Below are 12,753 nucleotides of genomic sequence, written 5' to 3'. Positions count from 1 at the left end.
CCGATGCTGCCGGTGTAGCATCTCTAGCTCTGGTGGGCTTAACAGCAGAATCAGACAAGTTGTTTCTTAAAGTTATCCACATACATTTACACTATTACTTCTAACTACCAAAACTTCATTATGTAATGTAACTTTTGTCACATCTCTCTGGCCAGAGTTTCTTGGATGGAATAAAAGCCTGCATTGCTCAAGGGGTGAAGGAGGAGGATGTGAGTTTCCAGATGGCTTACAGTAAGCAAGAGCTCAGGAAGGTAATTGAGAAGTATCCTGGCAAGGAGGTAAAAAAATCCGTGGAGACGCTGTATGGCAAGATTCTCAAGCATCTCTCGCCAGAAGAGAACCTGTTACCGGTAATTATGGCTTTGGCGTGGCTGCTCTGCAAATTCAGTTTTGACAGAGAAAATGTATATATTACTGCTGCCACTCAGGATTTCTTTGGTACCACATGGAGCTGGTGGATTCTTCAAAGCAGTTTCTTCAGGAGGCTGTCAGGTTTAGGATAAAATGATAGAGGGATTAAACTTGACTGCAGATGATGGGGGAATATATTAGACAACTGGTGGATAGGGGCATAGCCAGAAGATAATTGGTGGAGGGAGGGGGGGGGAAGGAGGCGACTCAAGGATGGGCTGGAAGGACCAAGTATTTTCCTCTCAGTCTCCCCTTCCCCCCGATGTCACAGTTGTCATTGCTACTGCCGTCCTCTGCCTCAGATCATACCTTTGTTGATGGGAATGTTCACTTCCCACCAGATGAAATTTCACTGTTGGAATCCTGCAAATACTGTCTGAGGATCAGGGAAGTAGGTAGACTGGTCTAGCCTCTAATGCCAACACTTCTGTGTATGCTCAGTTCAAGTACTGTATATGAACTGAGCATATGCAGATGTGCTGGCATCAGTGGCTAGAGCACCCAGCTTATGTTTTGCTGCTCGGGTAGCATAGGCTGAACTCTGGCAGTGAAATTCTTCAGTTGGTAGGGCTTGAGCACCCCAGCCAGCCATGCTTTGGCTACCAAAATGTTGGGAGCCCAGGCATGATAGGCAAGAAAGATAGTAAAGAGATGTGGGCAATGGTGGCAGGGCACAGGAAGGATGAGTTAAGAGGGATAATGGTGGCAAGACATTAATACAATTAATTACTGTTGAAAACTGTCTTTTCTTTAGCACTCTCCAGACCAGTAGAGGTTAATCTTTATAAATGGGTATATATCCAATCATGACCAGCAGGTGGAGACTGAAAACAAAACTGTGGGACAGTATATAATATACTCCCTTCTCTATTTACCCCAGTCTTCTTTCAGTCTCCAGCAGGTGTTGATGTGATCTGTACCCATCTCCCTTGGTAGGGCTGTTGGAATTTGTTTAGGGGGTTTATAGTCCCTGTTTTTGGCCGGATGGAGCTTGGGCGGGCCCTGTTTGGGGGTTCGTCCGACCTCGGGGGTGTCAAACCCGGCGGGTCTTGAGCGGGGTCCTTCCCCCCACTTCCTCCACCTCCCCACATTTTTCTAGAGGAGCCTCAGCAGTAAGCCTTGCCCCCTAAATCAAGCAAGGCATATTGCTTCGAGAGCCTGTGGAGTCTGTTCTGTAAAAAAAAAAAAACCCAAAATCCTGAGGTAGTGCTGGTCTGGAGGGTTGTTTCCCTTTAAGAAAACTGTATTTTACTGTATTTTTTCATCTAACCGGCACTTTTTTATAGCTAGGTCGCGTATGGAGCAATGAGCACTTCTAAAGGGAAAAAGTGCTCATTGTGCTCCAGGCGCGAGGCACTCGCGGCCGGCCTGTGCAAGCGGTGTTCAGGCCGGTGCGGTGGAGGAGCTCCGTCGGCAGCAGCTGTAGGCACCCAGAGCTCCCCACCGATGGTGCCGGCTGGGAGCAGTGGGGAAGCCCTGTCTTCCCCAACCGCCCACGGAGGGATTCCCCGAGCTGCCGACGGTCGGGTTGTTGGGGATTCCCTCTCAGCTGATGTTTTGACAGCTGATGCCGACTTGCCTGTTTTAGCGGCTGGGACTGTTCAGGTTTCTCAGCCACTACAGGCTATGGAGGGAGCATTTTTGGTGGGAAAGTCACCATCTTCTCAGTCTGGCCCCTCCATTTTGTCTTCCACCTCAGGTGACCTTCCCCCTGTATTGGAAAAACAGGGGCAGGTTTCTGCTGGGTCCTCTGCTGTGGTAGGGAGTCACTTGGGACCCTCGGGGGGGTTTTCTCCTGATTTCTTTTTTTCTTTGTACAGAGCCTATTTTCAGGCGGCTGGGGGTCCCGGATGCGCTCAGGGGGTTTCGGGGAGTGGGGTTTCCTCCGCGCTCCCTGCGGCTTTGCCTCTCTCGTCTGTTGTGGCGTCCCCTCCTCCTCCTCCCTTGTCCAAGCGTCCGCGGGTGTCGTGGGACGAGGATTTATGGTCGGAGGAGCGTGTCGGTCTGGATGAGGACCTGGACCCTTCTGAGGATTTCCAGGACCCTCTCGAGGGGACGGCCACTGGCGGCGGTTTGTCGGGTTTCCCGTCCTCCGGCGAAGAGGCGTCCGTGGTGCGCCTTTTTCAGAGAGATGAGCTGCCGGACCTGATTCAACAGGTTTCTTCGGTGTTGCGTTTTGAGGATGCGCTGCCGGAGACTCCGCGTGTGTGGGACCCTCTGCTACGGGGGATCCGTTCCGTTTCCCGCTCTTTTCCTATGCATCAGGATATTCGGGATATTATACTGGAACAGTGGAAAACGCCGGAGGCGCCGTTTCGTTTGGCGCGCAGCATGGCTAGTTTGTATCCCATCCCAGAGGGGGATCGGGCTACTTTAGCATCGCCAGTCGTAGATGCGGTGGTCTCGGCAATTTCTAAGCGGCATACCGTGCCTGTTGAGGGCGGTTCTGCCTTGCGGGACTCTGAGGAGCGCAAGTTGGAGAACATCCTTAAGCAAAATTTTCAGGTCTCTGCCTTTGGGGTCCAGGCGGCTATTTGTGGGGGGCTGGTCGCTCGCTCCGTGTTTCGGTGGGCTGAGCGTGTCCTGGATCGGGAGTCTGATGACTGGTCTTTGGTGGATCAGGAGGTGGCGAAGATTGAGATGGCTGCCTCGTTCCTCTCAGATGCTCTTTGTGACTTGGTGCGGATCTCGGCTAAGTCTATGGCCTTTGGCGTGGCCGCGCGGTGTATTTTGAGGCTGCGCGCTTGGTCGGCGGATGCTGCGTCCAAAGCTAAGCTTACTAAATTTCCCTTCCGGGGGTCTTTTTTGTTTGGGGAGAAATTGGATAAGTTGATTCAGACTCTGACGGACTCAAAGGTGCCCCGTCTGCCTGAGGACCGTGCCCGCCCTGCGTCTCGGAGTGGCGCTGCCCGGGGGCGTTTGCGGGAGTTTCGCAAGTATCGCCCTGGGCGTGGGGCTGCTTCTTTCCCGGCTCCAGGGTTTTCCCGGGGTCGGTTATTCCAGCGCATGCAGCCCTTTCGGGGGGCCCGTCGGGGGGCAGGGAATCCCTCCGCCGGTTCCCCCGCTTCCCGTCCTGCACAATGACTCCTTGCCGGCGCCCCCTTTGGTTCCGGTGGGGGCCCGGCTGCACGAATTTTTTCCCCAAATGGGCCGAGATTACGTCCGATCAGTGGGTCCTGGAGGTGGTGCGGGACGGTTATGCCCTGGAGTTCGCTCGCTCTCTGCCGGACCTTTTCCTCGCCTCTCCATGTCAGACTCCTTGAAAGACGCAGGCTTTTCGCCAGACCCTTCAGCGCTTGATAGATCTCAAGGCAGTTGTTCCAGTGCCCCCTCCGGAGTGGGGCACCGGCAGGTACTCCATTTACTTTGTGGTGCCCAAGAAGGAGGGGACCTTTCGGCCCATCCTGGATTTGAAAGGGGTCAACAGGGCTCTCAAGATTCCCTCTTTCCGCATGGAAACTCTGCGGTCGGTCATTCTGGCGGTTCAGCCAGGGGAGTTTCTCACTTCTCTCGATCTGACGGAGGCCTACTTGCATGTTCCCATTCGGGCCTCTCATCAGTGCTTCCTTCGCTTTGCGATCTTGGGTCGGCACTATCAGTTCTGTGCGCTTCCCTTTGGTCTGGCCACGGCTCCCCGGACGTTCACCAAGGTGATGGTGGTCGTCGCGGCAGCCTTGCGGTCGGAGGGCATTCTGGTACACCCCTACCTGGACGACTGGTTGATTCGGACAAAGTCGTTGCAGGAGAGCTCCCGGGTTACGGCTCGGGTGATGGAGTTTCTCCAGTAGCTGGGCTGGGTGGTCAACCTTTCCAAGAGTCGGTTGGTCCCGGCACGGTTTGGATGTTCCTGTTCCCCTGCGAGGCATGGCGTGCTGCAATCTGCGCTGGTGGCTCCGGACCCCTCACCTGGTTCAGGGGGTGGGTCTGGATCTCCCGCAGTGGACGGTGCTCCTTACGGATGTGAGTCTCCTCGGTTGGGGGGCTCAGTGTTTGGGTCACTCAGCTCAGGGCACCTGGTCCACGGAGGGTCCGTTTGGCGCTGTTAGCTTTCCACTCCCTTTTGTTGGGCAAGTCGGTCAGAGTCCTGTCGGACAATGCCACGGCGGTGGCTTATGTCAATCGTCAGGGGGGCACCAAGAGCACTCAGGTGGCGCAGGAGGCGGCTCGGCTCATGGTTTGGGCGGAGTCCCATCTTCTGGACCTCTCGGCCTCTCACATAGCCGGGGTAGAAAATGTTCAGGCGGACTTCCTCAGTCGTCACTTCCTGGATCCAGGAGAGTGGTGTCTCGGCGCCGTGGCGTTTCAGTTGATAGTGCAGGCTTGGGGGCAGCCCCTGATGGACCTGATGGCCACGAGTGGCAACGCCAAAGTGCCCCGCTTCTTCAGTCGTCGCAGGGACGGTCTGGCCGAGGGTCTGGATGCTCTGGTCCAACCGTGGCCAACGGAGGGGCTGTTGTATGTGTTCCCTCCTTGGCCATTAGTGGGCAGAGTACTTCTTCGCATTGTTCACCATCCGGGTCTGGTGGTTCTGGTGGCTCCGGATTGGCCTCGACATCCGTGGTATGCGGATCTGGTGAGGCATCTGGTGGCGGATCCTCTTCCTCTGCCTCTCTTGGACGATCTTCTGACGCAGGGTCCCATTCCCATGTTCGACCCGTCTCCCTTCTGTCTTACGGCTTGGCTCTTGAAAGGGGTCGCCTTAGTAAGAAGGGATATTCAGATAAGGTGATCTCTACTCTCTTGGGGTCCCGGAGGCTTTCTACCTCTCGGGCTTATGTGCGGGTTTGGCGTCTCTTTGAGGGGTGGTGCCGGGCGCGGGGAGTGGTCTCTTTTCGCGCTTCCCTGCCTAACATTCTAGAGTTCTTGCAGGATGGCCTGGATAGAGGCCTGGCTTGGTCTTCTCTCCGGGTTCAACTTGCGGCCCTGTCGGCTTTTCGAGGGTTGGTGACAGGTCAGCGTTTGTCGGCCATTCCTGATGTGATTCGCTTTTTGCTGGCGGCCAAGTTGCTCAGGCCTCCCCTACGGCCCTCTGTTCCCTCTTGGGATCTCAATCTGGTTCTCTCTGTTTTGGTGCGCCCGCCTTTCGAGCCATTGGATGGCTGTTCTTTGAAGGACCTTACTCTGAAGGCGGTCTTTTTGGTGGTCATTACTTCCGCTAGGCGTGTTTCTGAGCTACAGGCTTTCTCTTGTAGGGCTCCCTTCTTGGAATTTTCGAGGGAGCGGGTTGTCTTGCGGCCTGTTCCTTCCTTTCTGCCGAAAGTAGTTTCTCCTTTTCATGTCAATCAATCGGTGGTCCTCCTGGTCTTGGGTAGTCGGGAGGACTCTTCTGAGCAACGGCAGCTGCGCAAGTTGGATGTCGGTCGGGTCCTCCGCTCTTATGTGCAGCGGACCCGGGAATTCTGGAAATCCGATCATCTCTTTGTCCTTCTGGCGGGTCCTCGTCAGGGGGTTGGTGCTTCTAAGGCTACTATTGCGCGCTGGATCAAGGAGACGATTGCTTCTGCTTATCTTCTGAGACAGAAGCCTGTTCCGGAGTTTCTCAAGGCTCATTCCACTCGGGGTCAGGCAGCTTCTTGGGCTGAGTCGTCGCTCGTGCCTCCAGTGGATATTTGTAAGGCTGCAGTTTGGTCCTCCTTGCATTCCTTTGTTAGACATTATCGGGTAGATGTTCAGGCGCGTCGGGACGCGGTATTCGGTGAGCGTGTTCTGGTATCGGCCCTTCGGGGGTCCCGCCCGTGAGAGGGACTGCTTTGGTACGTCCCATTTGTAAAGATTAACCTCTACTGGTCTGGAGAGTGCTAAAGAAGGAGAAATTAGGTTCTTACCTGCTAATTTCCTTTCTTTTAGCTTCTCCAGACCAGTAGAGGTCCCCACCCTGTCTGTTGCTGTTGTTGTTGTTGGGGCTGTTTCGCGGGCAGTTTTTGTTTTTTGCTGCGGGTTCTAGTATTTTTCTAGTACCGGAGAGAATTGAATAACAGCGGCTGTGGATCGGCTGGCTTAGCTGGCGAGCTGTGGGGACATTTTCCTTCGGGTATTTCTCCTCTGCATTTTCCAACAGCACTTGGGTATGTTAGTTGTTACTCCTGTTCGGAGTATTGTTTTCTTTCTGTTTTCCAGTTCTTGGTTCTGCTTGGCTATTCGGCAGACTGAGGTAAATAGAGAAGGGAGTATATTATATACTGTCCCACAGTTTTGTTTTCAGTCTCCACCTGCTGGTCATGTTTGGATATATACCCATTTGTAAAGATTAACCTCTACTGGTCTGGAGAAGCTAAAAGAAAGTAAATTAGCAGGTAAGAACCTAATTTCTCCTTACATATCAGAACCTCAGACAATAAATTACATAAAATAAACTGGTCCACTAAAAGAGATGGGGTGGGGGTATAGCGTCATGGATGTGAGAAACTACTTTTCTTTGAGTACAAACAAAGTGGTTTATATATACTATATGCAAGTACTTTTCCTGACCCTAGTGGGCTCACAATCTAGGTTATGTACCAGGGTTACGTGACTTGTTCAGGGTCGCAAGAAGCTACAGTGGGAATCAAACCCAGCTCCCCAGGTTCTCAGCACACTGCACTAACCATTAGGCTTGCTATCTGTATAGCTGCTATACTAGGCTTTGATGATAAAGAGCAATGGGTCACTCTTGAATGACAAGTCGAGCACAGGTTGAATGCCTTGACTCTGAATGTTTTTTTCCTAGGTGGTGTGGCATGCTATGCAGCAAGAGTTCCTTCACCAGTACAAAGAAATTGAGGACATGATCAGGCGCTGCTATCCAGGGTCAGGTGTTGCCATTGAATTCACAGTGCAGGATGTGCTGAATTACTTTATCACCATCACTCCATCATACCAATAAACGTACAATGCCAGATCACATCAAAGGATGAGAGATAATATTTCTGTGGATTGGAAATTCTGTCCTGTTCATTTTGCTTTGTGAGATTTCAGAAGAAGCAAAGGCATGTTATTTAAAAATAAATAAGTCTTTTATTTCATGTCCATTTAAAAACTCCAGAGAGGGACCTACTTCAGCAAACCGTCATATAGCTTCAGAAGCCCTCAGGACTCTTTAGATGGATTTTTTCTTGCTTTGATTTCCTTGTAGAAATAAAGTACTGTTGATATTATCCACTAGCATGGCAGCCACCACATTGCTATATTTAAGGCAAGATGCTGCATGCAGACCTGAAAAAAAAATTGAACAAACTCCCTGCAGGAAGTCTTACTTGTAACTAAAACTCCTCCTGTATAGTCTTCTTAATGAAAGAATCATTTTACTTTACTGAGCTGTCAGCAGAACTGAACATGAGTAATCCAAAACAGTGTCCAAAACCCACCAGGAACAGAGAAAGAACCTGTTCATAATACGTAAACCTCTTTGGTTGAACCACAGAGAGGCAATATATCACATTCATAACCAGAGGAGGACATTGTTAAGGTTACCCTTCTAAATGCTGTTCATATTGTATGGGATTGATATTCAAAAGGATTTGGTTTACTAACCCTTCTTGCAGTACATTTAATAGGATGAGAAGCAATGGTGCAAGACATTGTAAAGATGCAGTTATAGCTTTGGTGGACAGCACTGATAGTCAATGCTGCTGGGCTAAACTTTAACCAAGTACTATCTCATTGGGAAAATACGTGTCTTAAAGATATCCAGATAATTTTAATCAATTTTGTTCTGCATAAGTCCTGCCAAATATCTGGTTACAGTTATTCAGATAACTTTATTGGCTTTGCTGCCTTGTTTACTGTTTGTGGTTTTAACAGTGAAGTCTGATATTGAAAAGTGAGAGCATGCAGTGATACACTTTGAACAATGGGAGGACCCCTAAATTTGAAGTGGTGGTCTTCAGTTCTCTGCAGTCCTAGTTAGAAGTTCAAGACTTTTCTCTAACATTGGTTATATGTGTGGCTTTTGACATGTTACTTTAAGGGGCTCATAATCAAAACTTAAATACGTCTGCCTAAGTCACACTTGAACAATCTAAAAGACAGGTTGTCCAAGTGCCGATAATCAAAATGGCTTTTTAGACGTATCAAGGGACTTCTTAGGCCTCTGAATCCTGCTGTGCACCCAGAGCTGAAAGGGGTATTTTTGGAGGAATGGTTAGTGTGGGATGTGGGCGGGATGTGGACCAACCTAGACTTAGTCGTCCTGCAGGGATAATCAAATGTTTGACAAGACTGCCTAGACAGAACTTATATGTTGTGAGTTAAACGATGTAAAGTGCCCAAAAGGTATCCAAAGTGACCAGATAACCACTGCAGGGACAAAGTAAAGACACTGTGTTTACTGACCCCATTGCACCCCCACAAAGTTCAGAATAAAAATGTACAGACCTGCCTCCGGAACATCAGCATCTGGCATAAGAAAGCCTAGTAGAGCTGTACAGAGGTGGCTTAAGTAGTCTGGGGGATGGGCTAGTGAACCATAGAGAGGCCCATAAGCCACTCTAACCACCACATTAATGGTGGAAAATGTGAGCCCACCAAAAAAACCCAAAACTCTACTGCCATATAGGTGCACGAAAACTTCTAATACAAAAAGTGTTGGTAAGTGGGACCCTTTTTACAGAAGGGCTGTATTAGAAGTTTTTGTGCTGTGAAAGTTTTTCTTGCTGGAGAGACACCAGAATCTTCCATGATATATGCGTTTATCTAATGGTTGATGTCAAAAGACTGCCATCTGCTGGACATTAACTGTGCCCCTGAAGCAGGTCTTTGTGCCGAAACACAGACCATGTTAAGTCTAGAACATAAACCTGTGGTCTACAGTATCTATCAAACAGATTGGTCTCAGCACTTTTAGGACTTTCAATCCAATAAGCAATACAGACTGTTCACAGCTTTTAAATTATGTTTTAATACTTTGTTAGTGTTTTAATAAATTTGTATTGATGTTTCAATACACAGGACACATTATCTCAGGTTGATGTGCGCAGCCCCTTCTCCACTTTTCTTTCCAAGTTCTTACAAACCAGACAAAAAGTTTCATAACTGTGCAGCACCATCTGCACTTGCTGTATATCCGTTTATAGTAAGAACATAAGAATTGCCGCTGCTGGGTCAGACCAGTGGTCTATCGTGCCCAGCAGTCCACTCACGCGGCAGCCCATAGGTCATAGACCAGTGCCCTAACTGAGACTAGCCTTACCTGTGTGCGTTCTGGTTCAGCAGGAACCTGTCTATATCACAGCTGTTATTGTTAAAAATCTAGAGACTCTAGAATGATGTATGTTGTATATTGCTATTTTCATGTAACCCATCCTGAGTTTTTTTTATGAGGGTTTAAATATTCAATAAAATAAATAAAATTTTCCATTGCTTTTCTAAAATGTTTTAAGAATTTCAGTTATCTTTCAAGGGAAACTAGTATTAATAAATCATTCTGGGGCCTTTTTACTAAGGTATGCTAAAAAGTGGTCTGCACATGGGTTTCACATGCACTGAGATCACTTTTAGCATAGCTGTAAAATGGCTGAATTTCATATTTCCCCCTGTTAATGGCTATGCACTAATTTCTCAGTATGTGACCAATAGAGCGTAATCCCTTGCCGACACCTATTTTCTAGGTGGTAAGGACTCTCATGCTAACTGATTAGCACTGGGCACGCCTACTCTCTGCTTCCAAACATGTCCATTGCTAAAATATCAAAAGCAGAAGTACATTTTAGCCTGCTTACTGCAGCTTACTAAAAGAGTCTCTTTATTTTGTTAATCCATTTGTCGCTCTAAAAATCACATAAATTACTTTAATGGACATCAGATAGCAAGGAGTGTCCTGGAAAAAAATCACTCATAGACCTTATTTTATATGTCTCCATTGTATGTATTTGTTTACTGGTATTTATCAACTGCCGTTATGTAAAGATTCATCCAGGAAAAGCACACATAGTCACCAAATGGTGGTCACAAAAGAAACTTTATTGCTCCAACATTGTTGTGACTCAAAATGAACTGTGTTTCAGCTATAAGGCCTGGCTCAGAAGTCTAAAGTTGAAGCCTGAAAAGGTATTACTGGAGATGTGATAACTTTTGACTCCTGAGGCAGGCTTTATAGCCAAAACATGGCTTGTGTTGATTTAACAAAAAAACCGCAAATAATATAGAAAAAAGTTATTTGTGGTTTTTTGGTATTCGCGGCCTAGCTTTGCCCCTAACCTTCGCAAATACGGAGGGAGAAGTAACACACATGGGGCTAGATTCACTAAGTTCCGACCCCTTTGCAACCCAATTTCTCTCCGACCTGATTCACTAACCTCTGTCCCGATCATCCTCTGATCTGCGCATGCAAATGAGGGGGAACGGCATTCAAATGTAGGCAGGCAGCGATTCACTAAAAAAAAATGGACACTGACCGGGCTGGCCAATCCAAAAATAAGCGAATGCTGAGGACCAGTCGCTCAGGTCCTTTGCGACTGCCCTGCCTTCTGCCGCCCTGCTCTCTGCCCCAATCTGCTCTCATCCCCGATCTCCTGCTCTCTGCTCCGACTCTCCTGCCCTTCCCCACAGTTCAAGCCCATGGTTTTAACCCACGGATTTAAAGCGGGTTAAAACCACGGGCTTGCAAAGTAAAAAAGTAAAGTTTCCTGCTCTGCCGGGCACGGAGGGCCAGCACATGTGCAGACCATCTACAGATGGTCTGCGCATGCGTCGGGATTGCTGTAGAGCGATTCGGGCGGTCGGTTGGGGCGTGATTCCGATCACCCTCATTTGCATGAGGGCGATTCGTGAATCAGCCCCCCGGCCATGGATCAGATCGCTCACGGATCAGATCCGATCCATGGCCTTAGTGAATCTGGGCCATGGTACTTATGATGTCAGCACAATATAAATGAAACACCTTATTCAAATGTAGGGTTACCAGAAGTCCGGATTTCCCCGGACATGTCCTCTTTATAGACGTCACGTGTATGCGTGCTATGTCAGTCATCACATCGCGTCTACGCAGATACACTCCAGCCCCGGCCCGAAGAGATGAGGTTTGTGTGGGGCTGAGTTTGGATGGGCAAAATGGGGTAGGGCTGGGGGTGGACCCGGGGGTGGGATGGGGTGTTCCCGTGAGCAGAACAGGGCAGGACCACGCGCCCTCTTTTACCAGATGGAAAAAATCTAGTAACCCTATTCAAATGTATATATTACTAACGTGGACCATTATTTTAGTTTCAAGCCGCCAGATATTCAAAGTGATTTAAGTGGGCATCATCTCCTCAAAGTTTTGTGATTTAAAAACTGAAGTGGAATGTCTTTTGTAAGAAAAGATCAGTGGTACTACCATTTGTGATTGGCTCCCAAAATACTTGGACTTGGTAAATTTAAAAGACAATCCCATCAATTTTACAAAATCTACTCTACTTGTAACAGCATACATTTAGTTTATCAATTGAGATTTATGTTTAAATCTTTTTTATTAACAAGAATAAAACTACAAAACAATGGCAATAAGACAAGCAATCAAATTACAAGCAAAACTACTTACCTTAGAGGACTGTACTCTGATATCCTCTATGACCCCAGTATAATCCCCTCCTCCCATCTCCAAATAACCAAAGAATGAGCCATTTCAATTGAGATTTATAATGCCTTTTTTGACAAACAGATCAAAGCAATTTGCCTTATAAAATATACATGGTGAGAAAAGAAAGCAGAAATCCTTTCTCTGGAAAGTCAGCTAAATAAGCATACTATGCCCAGAGAGAGTGAGAAAAATTAATCATATCCACAGTTGAAACATTGGCAGTCTTTGGGATCCCCAGATTCTAGGTCTCAAAAACTAATCCAAAGTATTGTTTCCATGAGTAATAATACTTTTAAAATCAATAGGAGGAAATATTTTTTTCACTCAGAGAATAGTTAAGCTGCAGTTAATGTTGCTGGTTTTAAAAAAGGTTTAGACAAATTCCTGGAGGCAAAGTCCATAGACTGTTGTTGAGACAGACATGGGACGGTAGCATGGAATGCTGCTACTATTTGGGTTTTTGCCAGGTACTTATGACTGCGACTGGCCTCCACGAAGACGGGATACTGGGCTTACTGAACCATTGATCTGATCCAGTAAGGCTGTTCTTATGTCATTCTACAGAACTGGAACAGTGAAATAAAATGCACCATGCTTACCAGTATATCTCTGATCCTTCAACCCTTGAATAGGATCTGAATTAATGGAACTAAACTAGCCAACTTTGGATGTGATAGTGCCACACATGAAAATAACAACAACACAATAATAATGAATAGTTGGTTGCCCTAGTTTACCCTCTGCCACAAAATGTGGAGGTACCTCTATATCAGATATTACGGTTAAAGACCTACTACTCTGGAACATATGGT

General features: G+C 47.9%; 1 protein-coding gene across 1 annotated transcript in view; it reads left to right on the top strand.

The window, feature by feature from the left end:
- Positions 1 to 8,622, top strand: part of LOC117360307 (exocyst complex component 1-like) — a 123,108-nt gene extending 114,486 nt beyond the window's left edge. The window contains exons 17-18 of the mRNA XM_033944004.1: positions 156 to 350; positions 7,118 to 8,622. Coding sequence (XP_033799895.1) covers positions 156 to 350; positions 7,118 to 7,273 — 351 coding nt within the window. The 3' untranslated portion in view covers positions 7,274 to 8,622. The remainder of the gene's footprint in view (positions 1 to 155; positions 351 to 7,117) is intronic.
- Positions 8,623 to 12,753: the final 4,131 nt, after the last annotated feature.

This window comes from Geotrypetes seraphini, chromosome 5, assembly GCF_902459505.1.
Source record: "Geotrypetes seraphini chromosome 5, aGeoSer1.1, whole genome shotgun sequence".
In the NCBI taxonomy this organism is placed as follows: Eukaryota; Metazoa; Chordata; class Amphibia; order Gymnophiona; family Dermophiidae; genus Geotrypetes; species Geotrypetes seraphini.
Note: the sequence above shows the minus strand (reverse complement) of the source record. Positions and strands in the feature narration are given on the sequence as shown.